The sequence below is a fragment of the Mastigoproctus giganteus genome, chromosome 2 (genome assembly GCF_048544385.1).
Source record: "Mastigoproctus giganteus isolate SK-2022 chromosome 2, ASM4854438v1, whole genome shotgun sequence".
Lineage (NCBI taxonomy): Eukaryota > Metazoa > Arthropoda > Arachnida > Uropygi > Thelyphonidae > Mastigoproctus > Mastigoproctus giganteus.
The window spans coordinates 123372033-123396423 of NC_143576.1; the positions used below are offsets into that span (position 1 = coordinate 123372033).

The 24391-nt window shown below is 35.9% G+C and overlaps 1 protein-coding gene across 1 annotated transcript in view; it reads right to left on the reverse strand.

Moving 5' to 3' along the window:
- LOC150089539 (syntaxin-6-like) overlaps positions 1-24391 on the reverse strand; it is a 140800-nt gene that overhangs the window by 49235 nt on the left and 67174 nt on the right. The window contains exons 3-4 of the mRNA XM_090368656.1: positions 13262-13356; positions 2235-2288 (exon numbers count right to left, since the gene is read on the reverse strand). Of these exons, the coding sequence (XP_090224782.1) occupies positions 2235-2288; positions 13262-13356 (149 nt within the window). The remainder of the gene's footprint in view (positions 1-2234; positions 2289-13261; positions 13357-24391) is intronic.

Here is a 24391-nt window from a genome sequence, read left to right on the forward strand (position 1 = left end):
ACAGTGCTATAATTACTCATGTCACCCTTTGATCCCCTTTGTGAACTGGAGATACATTTGCACATCTCCAGTCTATGGAGACTTCCACTGAGCCCAACAATGCTCTCATAATTATGGCTAAGGGTTTGCTTACTTCCTTTGCCATCTCCTTTATTATAACTGGATAGATCCCATCCACACAAAGTGCCTTTCTTGAGTTTGACTTCAATTTCTCCTTCACTTTGCTCTCAGTTATTACAAAATCATTTAGTTAGAGTTTAATAAGCTTCTCTTCTCCACTTCCCTACAGAATTCCTCATGTGTGAATGTAGATGCAAAATACTCATTCAGTTTGTCAGCTACCTGAGCAGGATCATCAACAGTCAAACCATTGATATCAAGTGGACCAATCTGATTTACCCCCCTTCCTCCAAGACTTTAGTGGATGATTGTGTGACCAAATTATTACAAATGACCAACCCACAAGTTCCAGTCAATATCTGTGAAGTTAAAATCTCCCATTATAAAACATTCTGATTTACTGGCCCACTATTTCTCTATATAGTTGTTCAGTTGTTCAATGTCATTCAGAGTCATTTGTCCTATAACACACTCCTAACCTTATTTTTGCTTTCCCAGCACTTATTTCACACCAAACTGACTCAACATTGCACTGTCCACCCATGTCAACTGGATGCACTGCCACAGGTTTTGTGTTTCTTAACTAACAGCATAACCCCTCCTCCCTTTCTATACACATTGTACTCCCCAAATTCCAATTCTGCATTCCTTATATCTGTGTTACACCATGTCTTGACCCTGGCCAACAATATAAGCCTTTGGTGTCTTGACCAGCATTTAAAATTCATCAAATTTATTTACTATACTGCTAGCATTGGTGTACATGCACCTGTTCTTACTCTTAGTTACCCTAACACAACCCATGAAATTACTTGTTCCACGATGACTCTCAGCAGTCCTTGAAAACTCCAGTACCTCACTTTCTAGGCTGCTACTCATTCCAATAGAAGCAGTGTAAGAATCATTTTCACCTCTGCCTGGGGCTACTGTTAATCTATTAGCCTGTGAATACCCCAAGCTAGCAGTTTTCCAACCCACCTAACATTGCCTCGATAGCATCAGCAAATATTTTTGCACCCTTTCTATTTAAGTGTATCCCATCCCTGTAGAAGCAACCTCTCCTGTTAACAAGCAGACCACGCTGAGAAAAATTCCACCTCACAAACCCTGCATAATCTTTCTCTAGGCCAAATTGAATGACAAGACAAGACTGTAAAAATTACACTGTGTGCACCAATGCCATTTGGTGCACACACTGATATGATATACTTGTGTGTCAAGTAAATAATATTGCTTTATATCAGAGTACTGAGGAATTAAAATAATTTATAATTATATAAAAACTCTATTTAGTTTCAAAAAAGGAAACTAGTTGTTGTGCAAAACCTCAACCTGGCTGCAAGCTGCCACTGCTGTTCACCACATATGTAAGCATGCCCAAACTAATAAATCCAATTTCTCACTTGGTTACGTTAATGGCCTAAAAATTTTCACTGCAATCAATTTATGAAGTGTTCATGAAAAATAAGCATCACTAGCCACATTCAGGTGGTTTTAAATCTCAAAATAAATGAAAATAAATGTAGCAATCCTAAATCTGCAGCAACATGGGACAGTACAATAAAATTCACCATTATATAAAATACACCAGTACATAAAATAATTCCATTATATATTCTAGCACTCTGAATCATACAGGTTACATTTGAGCATAAATGTTTTGGAAATTACAGGTTACATCTAGGTGTAACTATTTTAGAAATTGCAGTTTCTCTGTTAGCATGATAAGAAGAGGTACTGTTTCATTAAGATTCCCAAATTTGAGTTGGCACTACTGATTTGGTTTCCACATCTCTCTCTACACAGAAACAATTGTCAGAGTGGATGAAAATAGTAATAAAATCGTAAATATCAGACTGAGAATTTGTTTTTAACTCTTATGCAGAATACCTGACTAATTACAATTTATAAATGCTGATTCCACATATGTTCATTAAAGCAAAACAGCATTATATTGAAAGTGAGATGGACAAAAATAAAATTCATAAAAACCAGTTTAACCCATTTCTAGCAATAAGTAAAAGGCAGCTAATCAACAATTTAAATTGATTTCAGCATGGTAACAGTTAAATTTCATTACCTAAATACTAAAGAGTAAAAATCTTTTTTTTCACCTGCATAAGTTTCTTTTCTTTGTTCTTATTTTCAAAGACTTTTTCTCGAATATTCTAAAAAATAAAATATCGAAAAAGAATAACTGACAAAAAGAATTTAAGGCTTTCATACAACAAAAACTGTTTATAAAATAATCAAGCAGACTATGTTAAAATAAACACTTTGACACAATAAAAGTTCCATTACTAAAGTGTAAAACTAACTGAACAAACTCTTCAAGTATTAAGTATAGTTATGATAATAAAAATTTAAAGTTTAATTATTGCTAAAAAGTTACGCTAGAGGCTTATTGCACCAAATACTATATTAAAATAATAATCAACACAAAAGCTACTGCACTCTCATAAAAATGTATATCACAATTAAAATGTTTATCATGAAGCATAAGTTCTTTTAAAGTATGCTTGATGTTTAAATTGTGATTTCTTTTAAATCACAGCAACTATTAAGGTAGTTAGAAAAATGTGTGTCTGGCTTACAGAAGGTTTTAATAGAAAAGGTCTAATTAATAATCTTAATAATTCTTTAAATTTAAAACTACACTATATTCATAAAGCTACTATAATTATGGACTTTATCATTCATGCAGAGTCACAAGAAAAAGACATATCTAACAAATCATGCACTGAACATGAATTGCAAACTTAGCAGTAGCTAAAAGATTATTTTATTATTATTATTAGCCATAAGGTGCAAGGAAGCCTGAGGCTTATGCTGCACCAGCCAAAAAAAAAAAAAAAATCCCGTGTTACCCTGACAGAGAGAGAGAGAGAGAGAGAGAGAGAGAGAGAGAGAGAGAGAGAGAGAGAGAGAGAGAGAGAGAGAGAGAGAAAGGGAATCACCAAGAAAGAATGATGATATCTAGCTCGGGATCCTGGGTTTGCCAAGCCCATACTCACCAGATGTGGGACCCTGGGGTAATTGAAAGAGGATAACGATGATATATTTTTGATCATGCAAACACCAAATTTTAACTTCTTTAAAGGAAAGCTGCTTTGAATTAACACTCGTTCTCATTTGTCGTGTGTACTGAAAATAGTAAATTTAAACATGCAAACATTAAATATGAAATACTTATTTTACATAGAATACTTACAACAGTGTACAAAGGTCATGCTTTGATGAAAAAAAGGCATCATCATTATAGCCAAAGAAGGCAGTTGAAATGACATGAAAGTCATGTTGATTGCATTTTTTGGTGAGGGAATGTTGTTATCAAAATTTATTATATGAAGTGTCACTGTTAATGCAAACTTTTACCAAGTTTTGGAGATGCAATCCACTGTAAATGACCCAAAAAATGGTTGGCTCCATCATTAAAATGCAGTGTCACATATCACTCACCATTTGGCAATTTTTAACCAACAAAAACGAGAAACAACCGACATGTCTTAAGGATTTCCCTTGACTGTAAAATTTCTTTGAACCAGCTTGTGTTCCCTCACTCACTTTTGCTTAGCCACCACACCTACCAAGATGATTACACAAACAGACACCCTTTATGGATTTTCCATAACACTGCAGAATTCTAGGTCTATTCAGTGAATTCTTTTAAAACCATGTTTGAAATTAATGCATAACGGTGGTGGCAGACTGGTATTCAATTTATTTCAATTTTACTGCTGCTAGTTTTTTTTTTTTTTTTATATCTAAACACTTTCACACCTGATTATCAGTATGTTATGACCAAAAACAGAAATGTGTTACAGGTGACCCCCGCTTAACGCTGACAATTCGTTCTGGAAAAACAGAGCGCTAAGTGAATCCGCGCTAAGCAAGCGCCGCATTCCCATAAGGTAACATATGTATTTGTGAGTTGCGATCGGTGCCATAGGATATTTCCTAATCAATAATAAACGGTAGTGAAAAGATGCACAAATGTCGGTCAAAATATTTAATATTCAAATATTTGTACATATAAAATATTCTGCATTACATACGTATATAAGTATAAAGTTATAGAATTCTTATAGTATTGTGATAATAGACTAAATATAAAAATAGCAAAATGCTTAAAGTGCGGTACTCACCTTGAATATAATCTGCAATAGTTTTATGAAAAGACTGATGGCTAAATATAAGGTGGAATGGTTAAGTTAATGCATTAAGGTGGGATGAGATTTAATTTAACGGAATTTTAAAATAAGCGCAAGGAAGCAGAAGTGCACTACTCCGTCCCTGGTTGTCATAAAGTAGAAAATAGTTAATCTGGAACATAAAAGAATTGATATTGCCAATAGTCGTGACGACAGACTTTCGTTAAGTTAGAACATCTTCAGTTGGCGGTGTTAAATGAGAAGTAACGCGTGCTGTATTTTAAGCAATTTTCTATACTCTCGTGATGCTCTTTGGGACACGTGGGAATCTCAGATGTGAGAGATTCCAAGCCGAGGAAAGGTGAAAGGGAAGTGTTGTGCTTAGGATGTTGAGATTAGTGTTGTGTCGAAACCATTCGATAATGAGGGCTTAGCATTGAAGAATTTTTGTGGCTGGTTTTAAGTCTTATAATGGTGATAGGGGAGTCAATTAAAGGAGTGTGACTGTGGGTTTGGGCATGAATTGTGAGTTCTGTGCTAGCCTGTCCTGATCTAAGACTATTATAGTGGTAGTATGTGCAAATGTTGGAGGTTTTTGTGGAACCAAACTTGGTAGTAGTACTACCAATACAACAGGCATCACAGTGTGGTTGACATTTAATCAAGTAAATTATATTGTTCAAATCGTTGGTTGGGTATTTGTGTGTATCTTTGTAAGTGTTGAATAAGGATCCAAGTTTATTATAAGCTGAAAAAATAAGGGAGATATCAGTACCTGTAAACACACGGCAAAGTTGTCCGGCAAGTTCATTATGGTATGGGAGAACGATGCGTATATTTGCGTTGGTGGTGGGTTTTGGTGGATTGTTAATTTTACTTTTGGTGGTGGAAATAGTATGTTGAATGAGTTGGATTGGGTAGTTCCTAGCTGTAAATTTTTCTGAGGTATTGAAGTTCATTGGTTAAGTCATTTTTTGAGGTGCTATATTTGAGGGCATTATGTATTTGGTTGTATAAAACCGCTTTTTTTGTGCAGAGGGGTGGTGCGAAGCAAAATGTAGGTATTTTTGCCTGTATGTGTATTTTTTCTGAAAATCTTTGTGCCTAGTTTGGTACCTGTTTTGTAAACAGTAAGGTTGAGAAAATTTGGTTGTTGGTTTCAATTTCAAGAGTGAGTTTTAACCTATCATGTATTGAATTAAATTTTAAAAAGAGATTGTCTATAGTGGACCTATTGCCTATTATGAGTAGGTCATCGGCGTAACGGGTGTATAATTTTATTTCTGGGGGGAAGGGTTGTAGGATTTGGTTCTCTATTGTGGCTAGGTAAATTTCTGACAGTGGGGGCGGAGATACCTAAACCCATGGGTAAACCGAATATTTGTTGGAAAATTTTATTACTGAATCTGAATTATCGGGCGTCTAGTAAAAGTGAAGTGAGTTCAAGGATGTTATTAATAGAAAGAGGTACGTTTAGTCAAAGTGTTATCTGTTGTTAAGAATTTCCGTAAAGCCTGTAAAGTGTATGCACGTTAGTATATAGAGATATTACATCAAATGATGCTAGGATATCTCCATCAGAAATTGTAGTATTGCTTATTTTCTGAAAGGCCTGATTGGTGTTGCTGACTTTGAATTCTGAGAATCTGATAAGAGGGGATATAATTTTAACTAAGTAGGTGGATAGATTTGCAAAAGCTGACTTACTGAAAGAGATAATTGGTCTTAATGGGCGGCCAGGTTTGTGTAGTTTGGTGATGCCAAACATGTGAGGAAGGATGTTGCTGCGGATTCCTATCTGTTGCAGTGTGTATAAACTGATTTCTTTATTTTGTCTGAGTTTTCTTAAGATTAAATCTAGTTTATTTTTAAGTTTGGTAATATTATGATCGTTATCAATTTTATGTGTTTAGGTCGGTTAAAATTTGTTCCATTTTCTGAGGGTAAGTATTTTTGTCTATGATGACAATAGTGTCACCTTTATCCGCTTTTAGTATAATAACATCTGAAATTTTGCTTAATTTTTGTATATCTAGAAGTTGTTGCTTTTTAATATTAGATTGGGAGGAAAGTTTGGAGTTTATTATGCTATTGGTTTGGTGTATTATTCGCCATTTGTCGGGATGATGTTCTAGCCAATAGCATAATAAACTCCAAACTTTCCTCCCAATCTAATATTAAAAAGCAACAACTTCTAGATGTACAAAAATTAAGCAAAATTTCAGATGTTATTATACTAAAAGCGGATAAAGGTGACATTATTGTCATCATAGACGTTGATTTTTCATTCTTATCTGCCATTATTAGCTCTTCGAAAATGTAATTGCGTTGGTTGCATTAATTATGATACAATGTTCAAGTAAACTGTCCATTATGCACGATGTCTAATACTGTATTGAGTGATGACTAGACTTCAGATAAATGCATATAACGGAAATATTACAAGCAATATACTTGATCATTTTTTAAAATGTTGATATCAGAACTATGTAACAAGTCACTGTACTGCAATTAAATTAGCGTGCGAGAAAATTTCACTGAGCATGGGAAAATTTCTCAAGTTGGCGTGGGAAACGTTTTAATGCTGTTTTGTTATTCATTTTCAAGCTACCGACTCCATCAAATGAAACGATTTCGTTAAATATGCCAAAAATGCAATCTGTAAAAGAGCGTTATAGTGATCTGTGACAGTGTTATAGTTAGATACGGGTTATAATATATGAACAGCGTTATAGCGAATCAGCGTAAAGCGAACCGCATTATAACGGGGGCCTGCTGTATTTAATTAATGATTTTTAGATATTGTCTACAAACTCACGGACACAGGATGCATCCTAAACGACACATCCCCAAATCAATTCTCCTCCAATATAGCCTACATCAACAGAGCCCTAAACATTCGCAGCCAACCAGCATTACTGGAACAGGAAAGCTCACCCACAAAAGCAATTGCTTTAAAGAACCAATATCCTCCAGCATTAACAAACAGCATCATCAACAAAACTCTAAACAATAATCCCACCCCTCCACAGAAGAAAGAAGACAAATCTCATTATTCCATACATCCCATGAATTAGCAGCATCATCATAGCAAAAGCAGTAAAAACCCACAACATCCCCACATTCTATGCAGGAACCTAATCTCTGAAACAAAAACTATCCAGGAACCAACATCGACCATGTAATCCTAGAAGCCCTGTGTACTTTATCCAATGTCCATGCAACTCAACCTACATCAGAAAAACATATAGAAGACACGACAAAAGGATGATAAGAGAACATAATCTATGGTTTGTTATCTACGGTAACCAATAAAATAAAATGTGACAGAATCAAAAAGCTGCAAACACCCTTTCCTGCAGAGGCAGGTGGGATTTCTCCAAAACCACAGTTCTAACAACAGATTCAACAAAGAACCTTTAAAGAAGCCTACTTCATAAAATGTTTCAGAAGCTCCACAGTTGACAAGAAGCAAGGAGTTAACATCCATGATGTTTATTACAACCTATTCCATAAAGATATTCTGAAAAAATTCTCATCAAAAAGAAGATCCCAAACCTCTTAAAAAGGAAAAGTAAATCCCAAGTTCAAAATTAACTTAAATTATAATTTTTAAATCCTTAACTTAAATTTAATAAGCTATAATAATAATAATAATTATCATTTATGTAATAATCGAAATGTAGACCCCCCCCTCATCCAAGTAAATTATTTTGTCTCTGACTTGAAGAACCCATTTTTAGTAATGTAACTTTTGTAAAAACAGATAACTGCCAAAGTAAAGGGTACTAGAATTAAGTAACAAGTGGCCATTCAGCCTGACACTGCTCATAAACATCACTCATATGGTATGAGTAATGTTTGCTACTATCCTTATCAAATGGTTAGAATAGTAGCAAATAAGATAAAATGACAGGAATGCTGGTTGTTTGGTTGATTTTGTTTTTTTATGGTGCATTGGCAGCTAAGGCCATAATGTAAAAAGTCAAAAAAATAATAATAATAAAAAATAATAAAAACAGTACTAAATAGGACAGAATGCAAAGTTTATGTAATTTCCTACTTTTTTTTTTGGCTGGGTGACAATAAATAAAAGGAACAAAGCCAGATTTTTTCTATATTTCATGTTTGTTATCTATGGTATTCAAAAAATTCAGAAAAAGAACAAAACTATGCTCTAACAATTTATTAATCATCTAAAACACATGAAATCTTAACAAAAGTATTGTTGGTTGTATTTCTATTATATGCTTTGAAGTTTCACTGAAAAATCCATATGCTAGTGCAACTATACAAGATTAAAAATTAGGCAAACCATAGGCATTTTAAGACAAAAATAAAGCATACATGGTATTTTACCTAAATACCTAGGCTTTAGTCATAACCAGACACTGGATTATATGTATTTGTATATGCATATTGTGTCTGTTTTAATTGTCAATGCATAAAAGGTAAGCAGCAGCCATTATCAATCCACTGCAGGATGGAAGCCTCCTCAACAACTCATGTTGAGGGAAAAGGACCCTAACTCTGCCACGCTGATCCAGTTCAGGTTGGCAGATTGATAGTATTTAGCAGTCAGGGGCTTGAATCCCGGTCTACTCAAAGAGCATGTGTTACTGCACTCCCACTCCTGACCACTCAGATAACTCTCCTCATTATGAAGCCAGATTAAAATTTTACTGTAACAAGTATATTGTAAAACAGTTTGCTGGACTTAATAAAACAATTCGAAGAATTTGTTATCACACAACCACACTTTAGTAAACCTCCCCATGGCACCCTTGGTAGCACATATAATGCCAAGACAGCAGCCAATTTCCAAGTTTTATGAAGCATCTCTTGAGAAATGGAGGTCACTGCCTGTTCAATCCAGTCTAACTCTGTGACATTAACTTTTTTTGCACACACATTGTCCTTTACGAAAGTACTCATTTTCATCTATAAGCTGGAATGAAAACAGTGAATTCCTCTCATTGTGATTTGTCATAAGGCTTATTTCCTGAACAATTTGCACTTTGTAATCAAAGTTTCAACCTCTTGAAAACTGCAGGCCTGTCTGGCACCCCCAGATTTTGTAAGAATTTGGATAAACACTTAACAAATTTCCAAAACTTTATCTGCAGATACATAGGCCTACTTGCTGCTTTCTGATGCAGCACACTGCCAGTTTCTCAAATTGTTTCAACCATAACCTCATTGACTGTTTCATAGGTAGATCTTTCTGGAATTTCCTTTGAAAATGTCTCTTTACAGTCACCGGAGATCTGGTATCTCACAGCCACAACGTGCACATTTTTTTCTCCTGTATTGTCACAATACTTGCTAGGATCAAGGCTGCCAACTACATGAGAAAAACCTCATTGAGTTGCTTCGATAACTGCAGCAAAGTATTTTAAGACATTACAATAATACAATAAAATTTTAATCGAGCTTCAAAATCAAGTAAATAATTTGATGCCCTGTACTAAGTTTCATTAATTTCTTCAGCTTTTTCAGAATTAATCTTGGAAATATAATTTAAATCACTGAAAGCTTTACAAATATTACAATAACAATAGCATGGGGAAAAAAATGTCGGTGGTGTTTGGCTTTAATTCTCTTGCCATCAATAAAACTGGACAAACACATACAAGCAACCCCTGTATAACACGGTACTTCTACAACACTGTTTCGCTCTAACATGATTGATAAATTGCGGCAATTCTTGCACAATGATACTTCTACAACAAGATTTTGCTCTAACACGGTTTGAGAATTGCTGGAAATCCCACATAACACAGTATTTTTGAGCTTTTGTGCTAGGAAAACCATGCTATTATGTTAGATGTAATTTTCAACGTTTCCATTCCTTTTTGTGAATCCCTGCTGTTGACTTGCTAGTCATTATTGCCTTCACGGTATTTTTCTAAAGTACATTTCTGGAAGTTACTACCATAAAAAAATAAAAATAATTTGCAGTTTCTGGTTTATTGGTCTTTTCTGTTAATGTAATCAATTATAAACAGGTAGTAAACTATCTTCTTGCTTTTGCTATAGTACCGATAGCTGGAATTCTGTGGGTTTTCACAATATTATGGTGAAATGTGTTTCCCCCTCCATGAAATATTCAATCATATAAAAAAACTTAAATAAATTTCAGAAACTCATTACTCCGAATCGTGTTTGTTGCAACTTGTGCATGCCATGTTTTTTGTTATTAATTGTTTATCATTTTTACTGTTTTAAATTTTACAACCAAAAAAAAAAAAAAGTCAGTGAACAGAAATATTAGTATGTACATATTACAGTAAGTAAGTATTGATTACGCTATGTATGTAAGCATAAATTTATTTTTATTTTGCTAACTGGAAAATATTCTTCCAATTTTCATGTATCATTTAAAGCGGAGATCCCTGGGTTAGGTTCTGTGCTATTGAACTTGTGCTTGTTTCAGACCATAAAAAATAATTGTGACTTCGAAGAATGCAGTTCATAACTTTTAAAGAGAGCAGAAGGTACACGAGATCTAGCTGCTGCAGAAGAGATTGTGCTTAGCAGCGATGAAGAGGAAGAAAATTAAATGAGCGTACATTTAATTTTCTTCCTCTCACATATAAGTATCACAGTTTTTAAGGTAAGACGTTTGTTCAGTTATTACTATTATAAAAATAAAGTTAAAATATTACTACTATAAAAAGTAAGTTTCCGATAGTTATAAAAAAAAAAAAAAGGCGTATTTTTGTTAGCTTTTGGAACGTAACCCCGACCTTTTTGTACTGGTTCTTAGTCCGGCATAACACGGTTTAGCATTACACGAGATTTTGTAGGAACAAAACTACCATGTTATATGAGGGTTACCTATATTCTTTGAATGTATAAATAATAGTTCAGTTTTGCTATAACAAACTTAAGCAAGTGTGGATTGCCAACAAGAAAAGATTTTACCTTAAATGGCAATACTGTCTTATGTTGTCTGCAAAAAGAGCAGTCCATGCAGTTTATGTTAGATAAGCACCAAAGCAACTCTGGCATCAGTATATTGTGTCTGCAACTGTATATTTTTTCTCAGTTTACTGCTTCTTGGATGAAAGGCCCATTCTGGGGAGGGGACCATGCAACCACCATTTGAGAGGGACTGACTCAGTCATGAAGTGAAAAAAGCCCATAAAATTACTTGCATCATTAACGAGATTTAAACTCTTGCCTTTTCCACATGGTATGGAAGAAGTGCAATTACAATCACTATCCTTACAAAAAAAAAAACTCCTGCATTCCATTACAAAAAAAAATTCCTAATCAATCAAAATGTGAAAACAAGATTGCACATTGTGGCCAAAAAACAAAAAGCATCAAAAAATTCTAGATCAGTTGCTTTTAACCAAGCCATATACCTCAAAGAGAAGAGAAACTTGACTTCAAAATACCCAGGTCTCACCTTGATAAAACAACAATGTCCCTTTCAATAAGTTTAATCAATTCAGTTTTCAAATGAATTATGAAAAAATATTGTATAAATCAAAGCATTCCAGACAAAACTACTTGATAAAGAATTATCTTAAATCTGTTTATGATGATATTATAAATATCATCATAAGAAAATGTGTGTAAAGCATAGGACTATGAATTAGAAATTCACTAATGAACGTTCAAGCATAGATACACAATATTTTGTTTGTAGTGAACTCGAAAGTAGTTGAAATGGCATAGATTAATTTTATCTCATATTGTGACTACCTTTACAACGAGTTGTATGGTATTGCACTACCTCGAATAAGTAATACTTCACTAATAGAGAACGATGATAGGCCAACAAGCCTTGAAAAGGTGCCGTCTTGGTGGTGATATCCACCGAGAATAAGTAACAATAGTCTTCTCTATTAGTGAAGTGTTACTTATTTGAGGTAGAGCAATACCATGGCAACTTGTTGTGAAGGTAGTCACAATATGAGATACAATTAAATCGATGCCATTTCAACTACTTTTGAGTTCACTACGAACAAAATATTGTGTATCTGCACTGAACACTCATTAGTATAAATATCATCAAAATTTCAAAATAGTGAAGAAAGTGAATCTGGATATACACTGACAAAACATCAGATGCTTGTGGTATTGCACACTTGATATGTTGGAAATTAGATAGAGAACCTTCTCATCCATGTTTGTTGCTTGTATGGAAAACATGAATCGCTTCACAAATGTAAGATTTCTGAATTGATTCTTTGCAGTTGGTGGTCAGACTGATAACTGACCCATGGCAAAAGAAGTCTGTATTATAGATTTTTCTTTCCAAAACTAATCCACATTACTTGCTTTGTTGTAGAGTTTTATGTACATAAACAATTTAGGACATATTGCACCGTATGTTATATTTGTAAACCGAGTGTGTTCTGTAGTCAGTTTTTTTGTTTGCTGGACAAAAAAACCATGCTACCCTCGCCTGAGACCAACTAACTCGGCCATGTTGTGAAAAAGGTCCATAAACATTCCTTGTGTCATTGAGTTTGAATCAATGGAATTCAAACTCGTCTTTTCCACCTAGTATGGAGAGGACAGTAATTATACCAGCTGTGCTACCGACAAGGGTGTTACTTGCTTAACCCAAGGTTTACATAGAAACAATTTGTGAGAATTTTAGCAAAGTTCAAGTTATTTCTTGTGTATAAAAGATCTTCAAAAAAGCTTCAACAGATTTATTTACAGAAATATGCAACCTGGCCTTCTTCACTAAAGCCTGTTTTAGCAAGGTGAAGAACATAGTTATGTGCAGCATTGTTTTACACCCAAAACTTTGATTCTCTATGACTGAATACAAAGAAATTGTTATTCAATTGTGATAAATTGGTAATAAATGTAAAATTGCTATTGCACATAATAGCATTTTGGTGCATGTTTTTGTATATTATTTCAAATTTGCATGCATATTTTTCGTATTTTTTGGTGCATATTATGTGATATCTAGTTGTAACAATATTTATCACAAAACTTTAATACACTAAATTACTCACTTTTACTTCTTCTCTCATCATTTCAATAAATGCTTTTCGCTGTCGTATCTCCTCTTCATCAATCTTAAACTTTTTTGAATTTTTTTCAACAATACCTGAAAGTGCATTAAGGAAAAAAAAAAAAAAAACCTCTTTCCGTCTTGCTTAAAATCAATGAATTTTTTGAAAAAAATATTATCTCAAAAAAAAAAAAAAAAAAAGTATTCCCTCCCAAAACTGGGTAGAGTGCAAAATTTTCAATTCCTACTCCAGTGAAGAAACAGGTTTGAAATAAACTTCCCTTGATAATAAAATTGCATCATTCTATTTCAAAGATAATTTTAAAACTAAAGTGAAGTATTATTTTAAAAGTATTCTTAAAATATCAAGTTTGAGAGGTGCTATATTCCTCGAGCATACTGTCTTTCCAATCAAATCTGTCTACCTTAATTTATTCATATTTAGCAGTGAAGTTTATTTTTTTTAATTAGTGAAATGCATGGGCATACATTTTTCTGATCTCGTCATCAGAAGTTTTAGCAGGAATTCGTAGTAGTGCTACAAAGAACTCTTCACACATATATACAAGAACAATGAATATCCACCCTTTGCTTCCAGGCTTTCTATCTTGAGAATGAAGCATCCTTACTTAACTTAGAGATAACCAAGCTAGCCAACACTGAAAGAGGAAATAAGGATTTCCTTTAATAGACATGAGTACTTTCACCTAAACTAAACTTAATAGATGATGTTCCTCTACACTGACACATTTTTGCATTGGTATGGCAAGGCTGTTGTCAATGACAGAAGGAAGCAAGCTGAATGCATAGCCAATTCAAAATGCTGCATGCATTACCTGCATTGAATATTTACCCCCCCAGGTACGTTTTCAATGACAATTTCTGGGGGGCTAAATCTGCACTTAGAGGATGGCTCATGATTTATCTTATCCACATATACATAATCAAAGCTGCTGTATATGTGGATGGGTATTATTCAATAGAATGATTCCCTTTGACAGTTCACCAGTCTTGCTTCTTTCTTTTCTTTTTCAATATTGAACTGTTGTATATACTTTGAGAACCAAGATGCTATAATACTATGCATTTAACATTGTATGAGGTGGCAGAAAATAGGCAAGAATCAACCTTTCTGAATCCTGAAAGACACTTGTCGTGACCTTGATTGTTGCAACGTGTTATAATTTTCATGTGGTAGGAATACTTTATGGTACCATTCCATACTGGACCTTTGATTCTGCATGAAAGGTGGTCAAAAAGTTTGAGCAGAGCATAAAAGACAGAGGTATAAAATTCTATATTTTTTATTTTTCAATGTATTCTTCCTGAAGTTCAATACACTTATTGTATTTAATCTGCAAATAATAAAAAAAATTCAAGTTGGGTATCAAACTAGGCTTCCACAGCTGTGTTTAGCTTTTCATCATCTTTAAAAGGAATTCCATGAAAATGAGACTTTCTAAACAAACAGTCACTTAGGGCCAGATGCAAGTGAGGGGAGGGGGATAATTTTTCAAATTCACGAATTTTAGCCTGTACAATCTGGGCTTTGTGCACAGGTATATTGTCATGGGGAAGCAAAACCCGACGACCCTACTTTTGTATTTTCCCCTGAATTTCAGCCTTTAAATTTGGCACAAGGCTAGCACATTCCTCTTACCACAAATTTAAACAGATACGCCAACTGTTTAAAACTGATTTAATAATAAAATAAAATAATACAAAAGACTGCAAAATAATATTTACAAAAATTGATTATTTACAAAAAATAACTAGTTTGAGACAAAAATATAAAAATAAAATAAAATAAGTAAATACATTAAAATGAATTAAAATATAAATTTAAAAGTGATAAAAACACTACTGAAGCTTTCAGAAGTGCTGCCTCCTTCCTTAGCAATAATGAAACTTAAGCGACACATCCTTAAATACCAGGTTCACGGCACACGTGGATGACCAGGCGCATACTCGGTATTCCTTTCACGTGTACCAGAACCAGAAGTGGCCTGGGGGCGGGGAAAACTAAAACATTTATCTTTGGCAAAAACCACCACCTCAAAAAAGGGGGTGAAGTTGTACTCCTCTATCTCTCTTAATGCTATTGTTGCCAGAGGATCCAATCCAAAGACTTTCCAGCCACTTGCGGTCCCAGAATCTATGTGCCTGGTCAAGGATGACAGCGTTGTCGGGGGAGATCTGGTGTTGTTTTTCCCAATAGTGCTCAGCAATGGCAGATTTATTGAGCTCTGCAGTCCGTATCGCTCTTGAATGTTCCCCCAGACGGTTCTTAAGATGCCGTCCTGTCTCCCCCACGTAACATTCCCCACAATCCGGGCACGTGATCTCATATACGACCCCACTACTAGAATCCCTAGTAATGGGGTCTTTGACCTGTGACACTACTGTGTGCAACCTCCGGCCCGGGAGCTGCACACAGCATGTCTGAAAATCGAAGCATCCTCGCAATGCGATCTGACAGGCCCGGATGGTAGGGAACATACACTGTGGTAAGCGGTACAGGCGGAACTACCCGATTTGGCTCTTCCTCTATTGTATTTATTAATGACCCTCTTGGGGGTAACCGTACCTCATAAGATCCGTCGTAATTTGCCAAATTTCCTTCTCCCCCTCCTCAGAGGTGCTGCAATGTGTCCTCACCCTACCCAAAAGTGCTCTGGCCACACTATTTTTATGTTAGGCAGTCTGTGCCAACCTATAATGTGTATACTGGCTCCTACACATCGGTTTCCTATAAACCTTGGTTTTAAGTCTGGGGCCTTCCCTATATACAATTATATCTAGAAATGGGAGAGTGCCATCTGTTTCTACCTCCAAGGTAAATTTTATAAAGGGGGAGAAACCATTGAGAAACGAGACCACATCTTCCTCTCTCTCCCCTTCTTTACAATAATGAACGTGTCATCGACATATCGTTTCCACTTAGGCATAGGGAACTCCAATCTCACAAAAACCCTATTCTCTAATTCCTCCATAGCCAGATTTGCGACAATGGCACTGATTGGAGAACCCATGGCTGTGCCGTGAACCTGTTTATACATCACTCCTTGGAAAATCAAGGTTGTACTAGAAAGACATAATTCAACAGCAAAACATATATCATCTATGTTTAGGTGGGATCTAGCACTTAAGGTATCATCCTTCCATAAAGCCAACTTCACACATTCTACCCCATGTGCTATGGGGATACACGTGAATAGCAATACCACATCCAATGACATCATCATCTCATCCTCCCCTATATCTTGACTCCTTACAAGGTTCACAGATTCCACACTATTTCTAATGACCAACGTGGACCGACCCACAACCAAAGAAATCAGCTGCGCCAGATATTTAGAAAGAGCATATGTAGGGCTACCAATGAAGGAAACTATGGGCTGTAATGGAACATTCTCCTTATGCATCTTGGGTAACCCATAAAATCTGGGCAGCCGACACCCTGTTGCATGCATGGACCAATAGTGGTCCTTTGAAATCTTTTCCATTTTTAGCCAGGAAAGTAGCATCTTATTTACACGCTGTTTAAGCTTGCCAAGGGGTTTCTATGAATAATCTTGTAAGTATCACCATCACCTAATAAGTCTAACACTTTCTTGTGGTAATCTTCCTTGCTTAATACCACCGTTGATCTGCCTTTGTCTGCTGGTAGGATTATGTCTTCATCCCGTTTAAGTTCTTCTAGCGCTTTCTTCTGTTTCGGGGTAAGATTTGGAGCAACCATTTTTGCCTGGCCCAGTTATGGAAACAGCTTTAACACGAATTTGATTGGCAATGTGTTCAGGTAATTTGCTGATTGCCCTCTCAGTGCCCATGGATGTTTCGGTAATTGGAGGTTTGGGGGGCAGCAATGCAAACTTAGATCCAAGAGACAAAAGTCCCTCTTGTTCTTGGGTTAAAGGTTTGCCACTTAAGTTCTAAATGAAGTTGGAACGATTACTGTTACTGTTATTTGGTTTTTAGGAGCATAAGCAACTAAGGCCATATTGCTCCGGGATATGCGGTGGCCATTCCCTGACCTTTCCGCATCCTCCATACTTGGTGGTCACGGGCTCGAACCCCGGTCTAATCAAGAAGCGTGTGCTACGCACTGCTGCTCCTGCCTACCTGGCTACGGAGGCACCAGGAACGATTACTACCCCTAAATATAGTGGATTGCTCCTTTAATAATGTGTTGAACTTCCTAATATGCCTCTGTTTATATGAATAGGCAATCCTATTCACCCTCTCAAGTACTAACCTCTTAACACCCATCAGGTGCAGGGGGGACAATCTACTACAAATATCACCTAATGCTACTTCAATCAATCTCCTACTATGTCTCAAATCATCATGAAGTTTCTGAATCCATGTATTCAAAACCTTCTTTTGGTACCATGTGATAATCCTGGACAGACGGGCATCTTTAAATGGTGCCTTGATCCTAAATCCATGTGGAATAAGATTATGATCCCTGCAACGGTAGGCAAATCTTAAGTGCTGTTGCTGTTTAAACTCACCTATGCTATGTCTTTGGAACCGTCGGATGTGCTGCAAAATTGTATGGCCATAAACATTAACTATATCTGCAACAAGGTTGGGATTATTCATACCACAAATTTAAACAGATATGCCAACCATTTTTGCAAGATATAAGACTGCAGAGCTCAATAAATCCGCCATTGCCGAGCACCATTGGGGAAAAACAACACCAGATCGCCCCCAACAACACTGTCATCCTTGACTGGGCACACAGATTCTGGGACCGCAAGTGGCTGGAAAGTCTGTGGATTGGATCCTCTGGCAACAATAGCATGAATAGAGATAGAGGAGTACGACTTCACCCCCTTTTCGAGGCGGTGGTTTTTGCCAGAGATAAACGTTTTAGTTTTCCACGCCCCCAGGCCACTTCCGGTACACATGAAAGGAATACCAAGTATGTGCCAGGTCATCCACGCTTGCCGTGAACCTGGTATTTAAGGATGTGTCGCTTAAGTTTCATTATTGCTGAGGAAGGAGGCAGACACCTCCGAAAGCTTCAATAGTGTTTTTATCGCTTTTAAATTTATATTTTAATGCATTTTAACGTATTTACTTATTTTAATATTTTTGTCTCAAACTAGTTTTTTTGTAAATAATCAATCTTTGTAAATATTATTTTACAGTCTTTTGTATTATTTTATTTTATTATTAAATCAGTTTTAAACGGTTGGTGTATCTGTTTAAATTTTTGGTATGAATAAACCCAAACTTAGAGGCCTTATTGCAGACATTCCCCTTATTGAGGTTTTAGGTGCAAGGTAATTATAATTAACAACAATCCTTTCATGTCCCTAAAAACTGAGGTCAACACTTTTCCAGTTGATGGTTGGGTCCAACACATTTTCAGGATGGGTAATCTCTTGTGCTTCCACTGAATGCTTTCTAATTTCAATTCAGGATCATAAAAATTTAGCCAAATTTCATCATCAATAAATAAACAAACAGGATAACAGGATAAAAATATAATTGGATTAGCAAGAATTCATTTTAAATCCACTTATGATGACTCCACCCTCTGATTTATACCATGAATGGAAATGTTCACAATGTTTGGACAACCTAACTGTCCTGTATTGCTGTTAAAATGCTTCCATCAGTAATGTTAAGTACTTTTTCAAGTTAACACATTTGAAATCTGTTTTTTAAAATGTTTTCTTTGACAATGGAAACTGTTTCAGAATTGACTGCTTCAGACAGCCAACCAAGACCTTGGATCATCCTCAACAGACTATTCTCTTTTGAACTGAAGCAAACATTCCCATTCCCAGTACACTAAATTTGATGGCTTCTGTGGTCTTCCTTCAAAAGGATGTCAGAAGGATTTTAAACAATCTTGATGCTTAGAAAGCTCCAGGTACTGATGGTACTTCTCCACTTATTCTCAAAACCTGTGCTCCTGAACTTACTCCTGTTCTGTGTCACTTTCTTCACATTCTTACTCCAAAGGTGTTTTCCTGGACATTTGCTCATATCCAACCAGTTTCTAAAAAGTGTGACAAATCCCTCCCATCCAACTATTGTCCCATTGCACATACTTCTACTCTTTCTAAAGTAATGGAGAAATCAATTAACTGCCAACTCAAAACTGTCTAGAAACCTCATCTGATCAATGATCACAAGTATGGATTTCAGTGTCGATCCACTGATGATCGACACTGAAATTCAAAAGCTTTTCATAGTGTTTGGCAAACCAAAAAAAAAAAAAAAAAATTATTTTGGCAAAAAAAGTTGGTTTGCCAACTTTTTTTTTTTTTTTTATAATTGGGTATACAGTTCTCTCTCTGGCCACTTCCCCTACTCAAAGAGCTTCAATTTATCGAATATTCACTACCAGTTCCTCAAATGATGATCTCCCGGTAATTCTCCAGTGGGGCAAAGATAACTTAGTTGATTTCAATCCTTCTAAAACTCAGTCCTGTCTTATATCTTGCAAAAAGGATTCTTCGGATCTAATGCTTACCTTCAATGACATTGATTTCTAATCAAGATCTTATCTCTAATGAGGATTACCTTGACTTCTAATCTCTCTTGGCATAACACATTACAAATATTGCCTCCTCTGAACTTAAACTCGTTTTCTCTTTTGCTCTCTAACAGTCTCTGCACTCTTGTGTCATAGACTTACTGTTTCTGCTGCATGCCTTTTCTACAGATACATCCATGGGTACTGTTCTTCTGAATTGGCTTCTATAATTACTGCCTATATTCCAAACCAGTCTGAACATGTGTTGCAACCAGTCAACATCCTTTCAATGTCCAACTTCAAACTCACAGTACCAATTTTTCTTCTTCCTCATTTATTCATTCAACTTCCATTTTTCTGGAACAACCTTCCTTCACACATATTTCTTGAAAATTACAATCTACAGAAATTCAAGTCTGAAGTCAACTATCATCTTCTTACATTTTCTCAACCTTCAACCCATGCACAGTACTAAGTACTACAGGTTCTAATGTTTGTGGTTTTCATTAAAAAAAGAAAAAAAAAAAGAAAAGAATGCCCAAACAGGCATCCTTTATGAATTTTCCATAGCACTTCAATGCTGACCCATAGGTATCATTTATAAAATGTGTTTGCAGAAAGATATCAACTGGAGAAATTACCAATACAATAACAGATGAAGATGGCAATCCAATCTTCATATGGGAAGATACAATGAAGCAGTTACTATTAATAATCTTCCCAGAGGACTCTGTCAATGAAACCCCAATACAGATAAGAATAAGCAACCTATTTAAAGTGTAGATAAGAACTAAATTTCACATCTGAGAAACTGCAAACTGCAGTTAAAAGACTAAAGGACAAAAAATTCCCAGGTTAAGATTTCTTAGAACTGGCAATTGTCAAGAAGACAGTGGAATGTAAGCCACCACTATTGAACCTTTTTAACTCCTGCCTGGCACAGGGCTGCTTTCCCCACCAGTGAAAGCAGGCAGTCTTAACATTACTTCTGAAAAGCCCAGACAAATCTTTAAGGAAGGAAAATTCTACAGGCCTATTTCTCTACTACTTGTAATGGTAAAGATACCGCTAATGCTACTCAGATTAGAAAACTATTACCAAGAAGCACAGCTTTCTTCACCCTTTCAATATGGGTTAAAAGCAAACTCCTGCACAGAGGATGCCAATACAAAATATCATTGCTTCTGTCCAATCTGCCCAAGACACCTCTAAGTCTATTGTGTTCCATCACAATACTCTTCAAGAGTGCTTTCAATATACTCTGATGGTTCAGAAGGTTCACACATCTCCAGATTCCTAACATGTTCAAACTCTTAAGCTACTTCCAGGAGACAGAGGAGTCACAATAACAACAAAATTCAGTACCGCTCAACACCAATACAAAGGGGATGCCCCCCCCCAAGGTTTGGTGCTGGGCCTCTTTTACTGGTCAGTGGTTCTTGATGAATTTCTAATAAAAGAATCTAATACAAATAGTGGCCTTTCCCAATGATGTTCTGGTGGATGCCCAGTCATGCCACCAATAAGAAAGGAAATCGAATGAGCTTCTCCAACAACTATCAAACAAGCTTAAAATATCTCCCAGCAAGCCACAGCACTCCTGTTGATCTTGAAGGGGAAATTCTCCCACAAATCATAGCCTGAAGAAATGTGCTGTTTGTGCAATGTTTTCAGATCTTTCCCAAACAGGACATGATATAGCCAGGGGAGGGGGATGTTTGAGGCACCAATTCAGAAAAAAACGAGGAAACTCAATGGAGAAATGAGACGCCACCTCAGCATCGTGATGGATTTTTATTAGAGTTGAAAAGTAGGGTGGATGTCCTCAAAAGGTATTAAAATGGAGGGCCCATTAATCTCTCAGTTGCCAAGCCAAATCAACGCAAGAGCCGACACTTGAGCATCAGGAAACACAGTGGTAACCCCTAGGACAGAATGTACTGGTCCCATAGTGTTATCAGGGAAACAGGAAATATATTGTGCAAAAAGGATAGGTGGAATAGAACCATGGTATGTCTGCCAGGGGCAAAAGTTAAAGATGTACAGCAAATAAAAGTTGAAGACATTGTAGAGCAGATATCACCTTTTAAGGGAAAAATGGGTGATATTGTACATTGGCTCTAATGATCATTAAGAGTAAGAGATCTGCTGAATTACTTAACAAGTACAGGGCAATGTTGAGGAAAAGCTGAGAATTAAGCTTAAATTTGAAAGTGTCTACACAATTCTGCCCACACATGAAAATAGGGAAGTATGTGATGAGAACCCTGTCAATCAATTCAGCACAGAGTGATTATTCAAGGCTCATGATGTAGAACTTTTCTCAGCTTGGTCTATGTTTGTTGACAAGAGACTGCTTCTACAAGGATGGGATTCACTTAAACAGAAAGGGAGCAAGAATATTTGCTGATGCCATCGAGGCAGTGTTAGGTGGGTCAGAAATAGCTACCTTGGGAGGATAAACAGACTAACACATTAATAATAGCCACAAGCGAGTGTGATTCTTGCACTGTTTTATTGGAACGAGCAGCAACCTGGAGAGCAAGGTGCTGGGGTTTTCAAGGCCTGCTGTGAGTCATCATGGAGCAGATAAATAAATGGGCTGTTAGGGTAACTAAGAGTAACAACAGATGCATATATACTTGCATGCACATCAACACTGGAAGCATAGTAATAAATTTGCTGAATTTGAAATGCTGGTCAAGTCATCAAATGTACACATAGTGGAGATATTAGAGAGATGGTGTCACTCAGATATAAGAGATGCAGAATTTGAATATGGGTTAATATTGATGAGGAGTAATAGAAAAGACTGACAGGATAGGAGATGGGGATTATGTTCTTAGTTAAGAAGCACAAACTCTAAAGCACTGCATCCAGTTGACATGGGTGGCCAGTGCAAAGTGAGTCAGTTTGATGTGACATAAGCACTGAGAAAACAAAAATGAGAGCAAGAGTGTGTTATAGGCATAATGACTGAGGAAAACAATGAATAGCTGTACAGAGCATCACATAAAGGCAGTAACAGAGAGTAATACCCTTGATCTGATTATTACCATTATTCACAAATTAAAACCTGCAGATAAAAGAACCACTAGGTGGCTGTGATCACAGTGTATTGATATGCAATTTACTTAAAGTAAGTAACTACCATCAAGGGTAAAGGGAAAGGTTTTTGCTTTCGTAAAGGCAACTATGATGGTCTCAGACAGTTTTTAAATTCTATACAGTGCGACCAACTGATGATATTACCATCAGTAAATTCTAAATGGGAAGTATTCAAGAAAATAATCATAGAAGCTACTAGACTTTCCATACCAACTAAGAAATACCATTCAAGGTTTAAACCTAAATAGATGTCAGAAGAACTAATGAGACTCAATGCAGAGAAGGAAAATGGATGGGATGTATATAAATTATCAGGTGATAAAGAGGCCTATGTTAGATATAAACTAGCATGCAATCAAGTCACAAAGGCTAGGCAAGCTAAGGCAGATTATGAGAAATCTTGGCAAAGAATGCAAACACTTCTTTTCTTATATAAATGCTAGAAGGAAGCAGATGAATCACATAGGTCCACTTGATATCGATAGTTCATCTGTTGATGGTTCTGCTAAGGTTGCTAACAAGCGGAATAATATTTTGCATCTACATTCACACATGAGGAATGCTTTAAGGGAGTGCATGCCAGCAGTTTATCACTCTACCAGGTAGTTAAATAATTTAGTGATAACTGAGAGGAAAATATAAGAGAAATTGGTTAGATTAAATATAGGAAGGCACCTGGAGTGGATGGGATCTATTCAATTATATTAAGGAAGGCAGTAAAAGCCTCAATATAATATAATTGAATTGAATTCCTTAATATAATTGTCAGACCTGGGTATAATCAAACCCTAAGCTATAATTATGAGAACATCCTTATATTGAGAGGAGGGTCTCACATCTGGTGAGCATGGGCTTGGCACACCCAGGGTCCTGAGCTGGATATCATCATTCTTCTCTTTCTTGGCAATTCCCTTCTACTTCTCTCTCTGGGTAAATCAGAAATTTTTTTTTTTTTTTGGCTGGTGCAGTATAAGCCTCAGGCTTCCTTGCACCATATGGCTAATAATAATAATACAATACAAATTTATTTATCATTTGAATTTGTTTACAATACAAGAACTCGTTAAGAAAAGTAAATTTCTTGACAAGTTGCAATTAATTCATCAGTTAAATCAGTTTTTGCATACAAAATTGTTAGCTAACAGAAACGACAATGAAGTCATTACACATAGTACATTCCACTCTGTAATTAGAGGTAGTGACTGATCCGCATTCAAAATCTATTCTACTGTATCACTGAGTATCAAAAATTTTCTTACTAGGAATTTTAATTTGGAGATTGAATAACCTCTGCTGAGCCTGAAATCAACGCTTGCCAACAAGTTATTTAATATGTTCATTGTATGCCTATCTCTAAATCTATTTAGTACCCTAGGGTGAGGCAAAACAACTGCTTTTGGATTCCTTAAGTTGTGTGAAACATTCCTTTGAAGATTCAACTCTTCATAAATAGTGTTAAGATTTTTCAAGAATAAATTTAACTTCAGTTTTTGAATTGGATATAGTATTTTGTATTTTAAC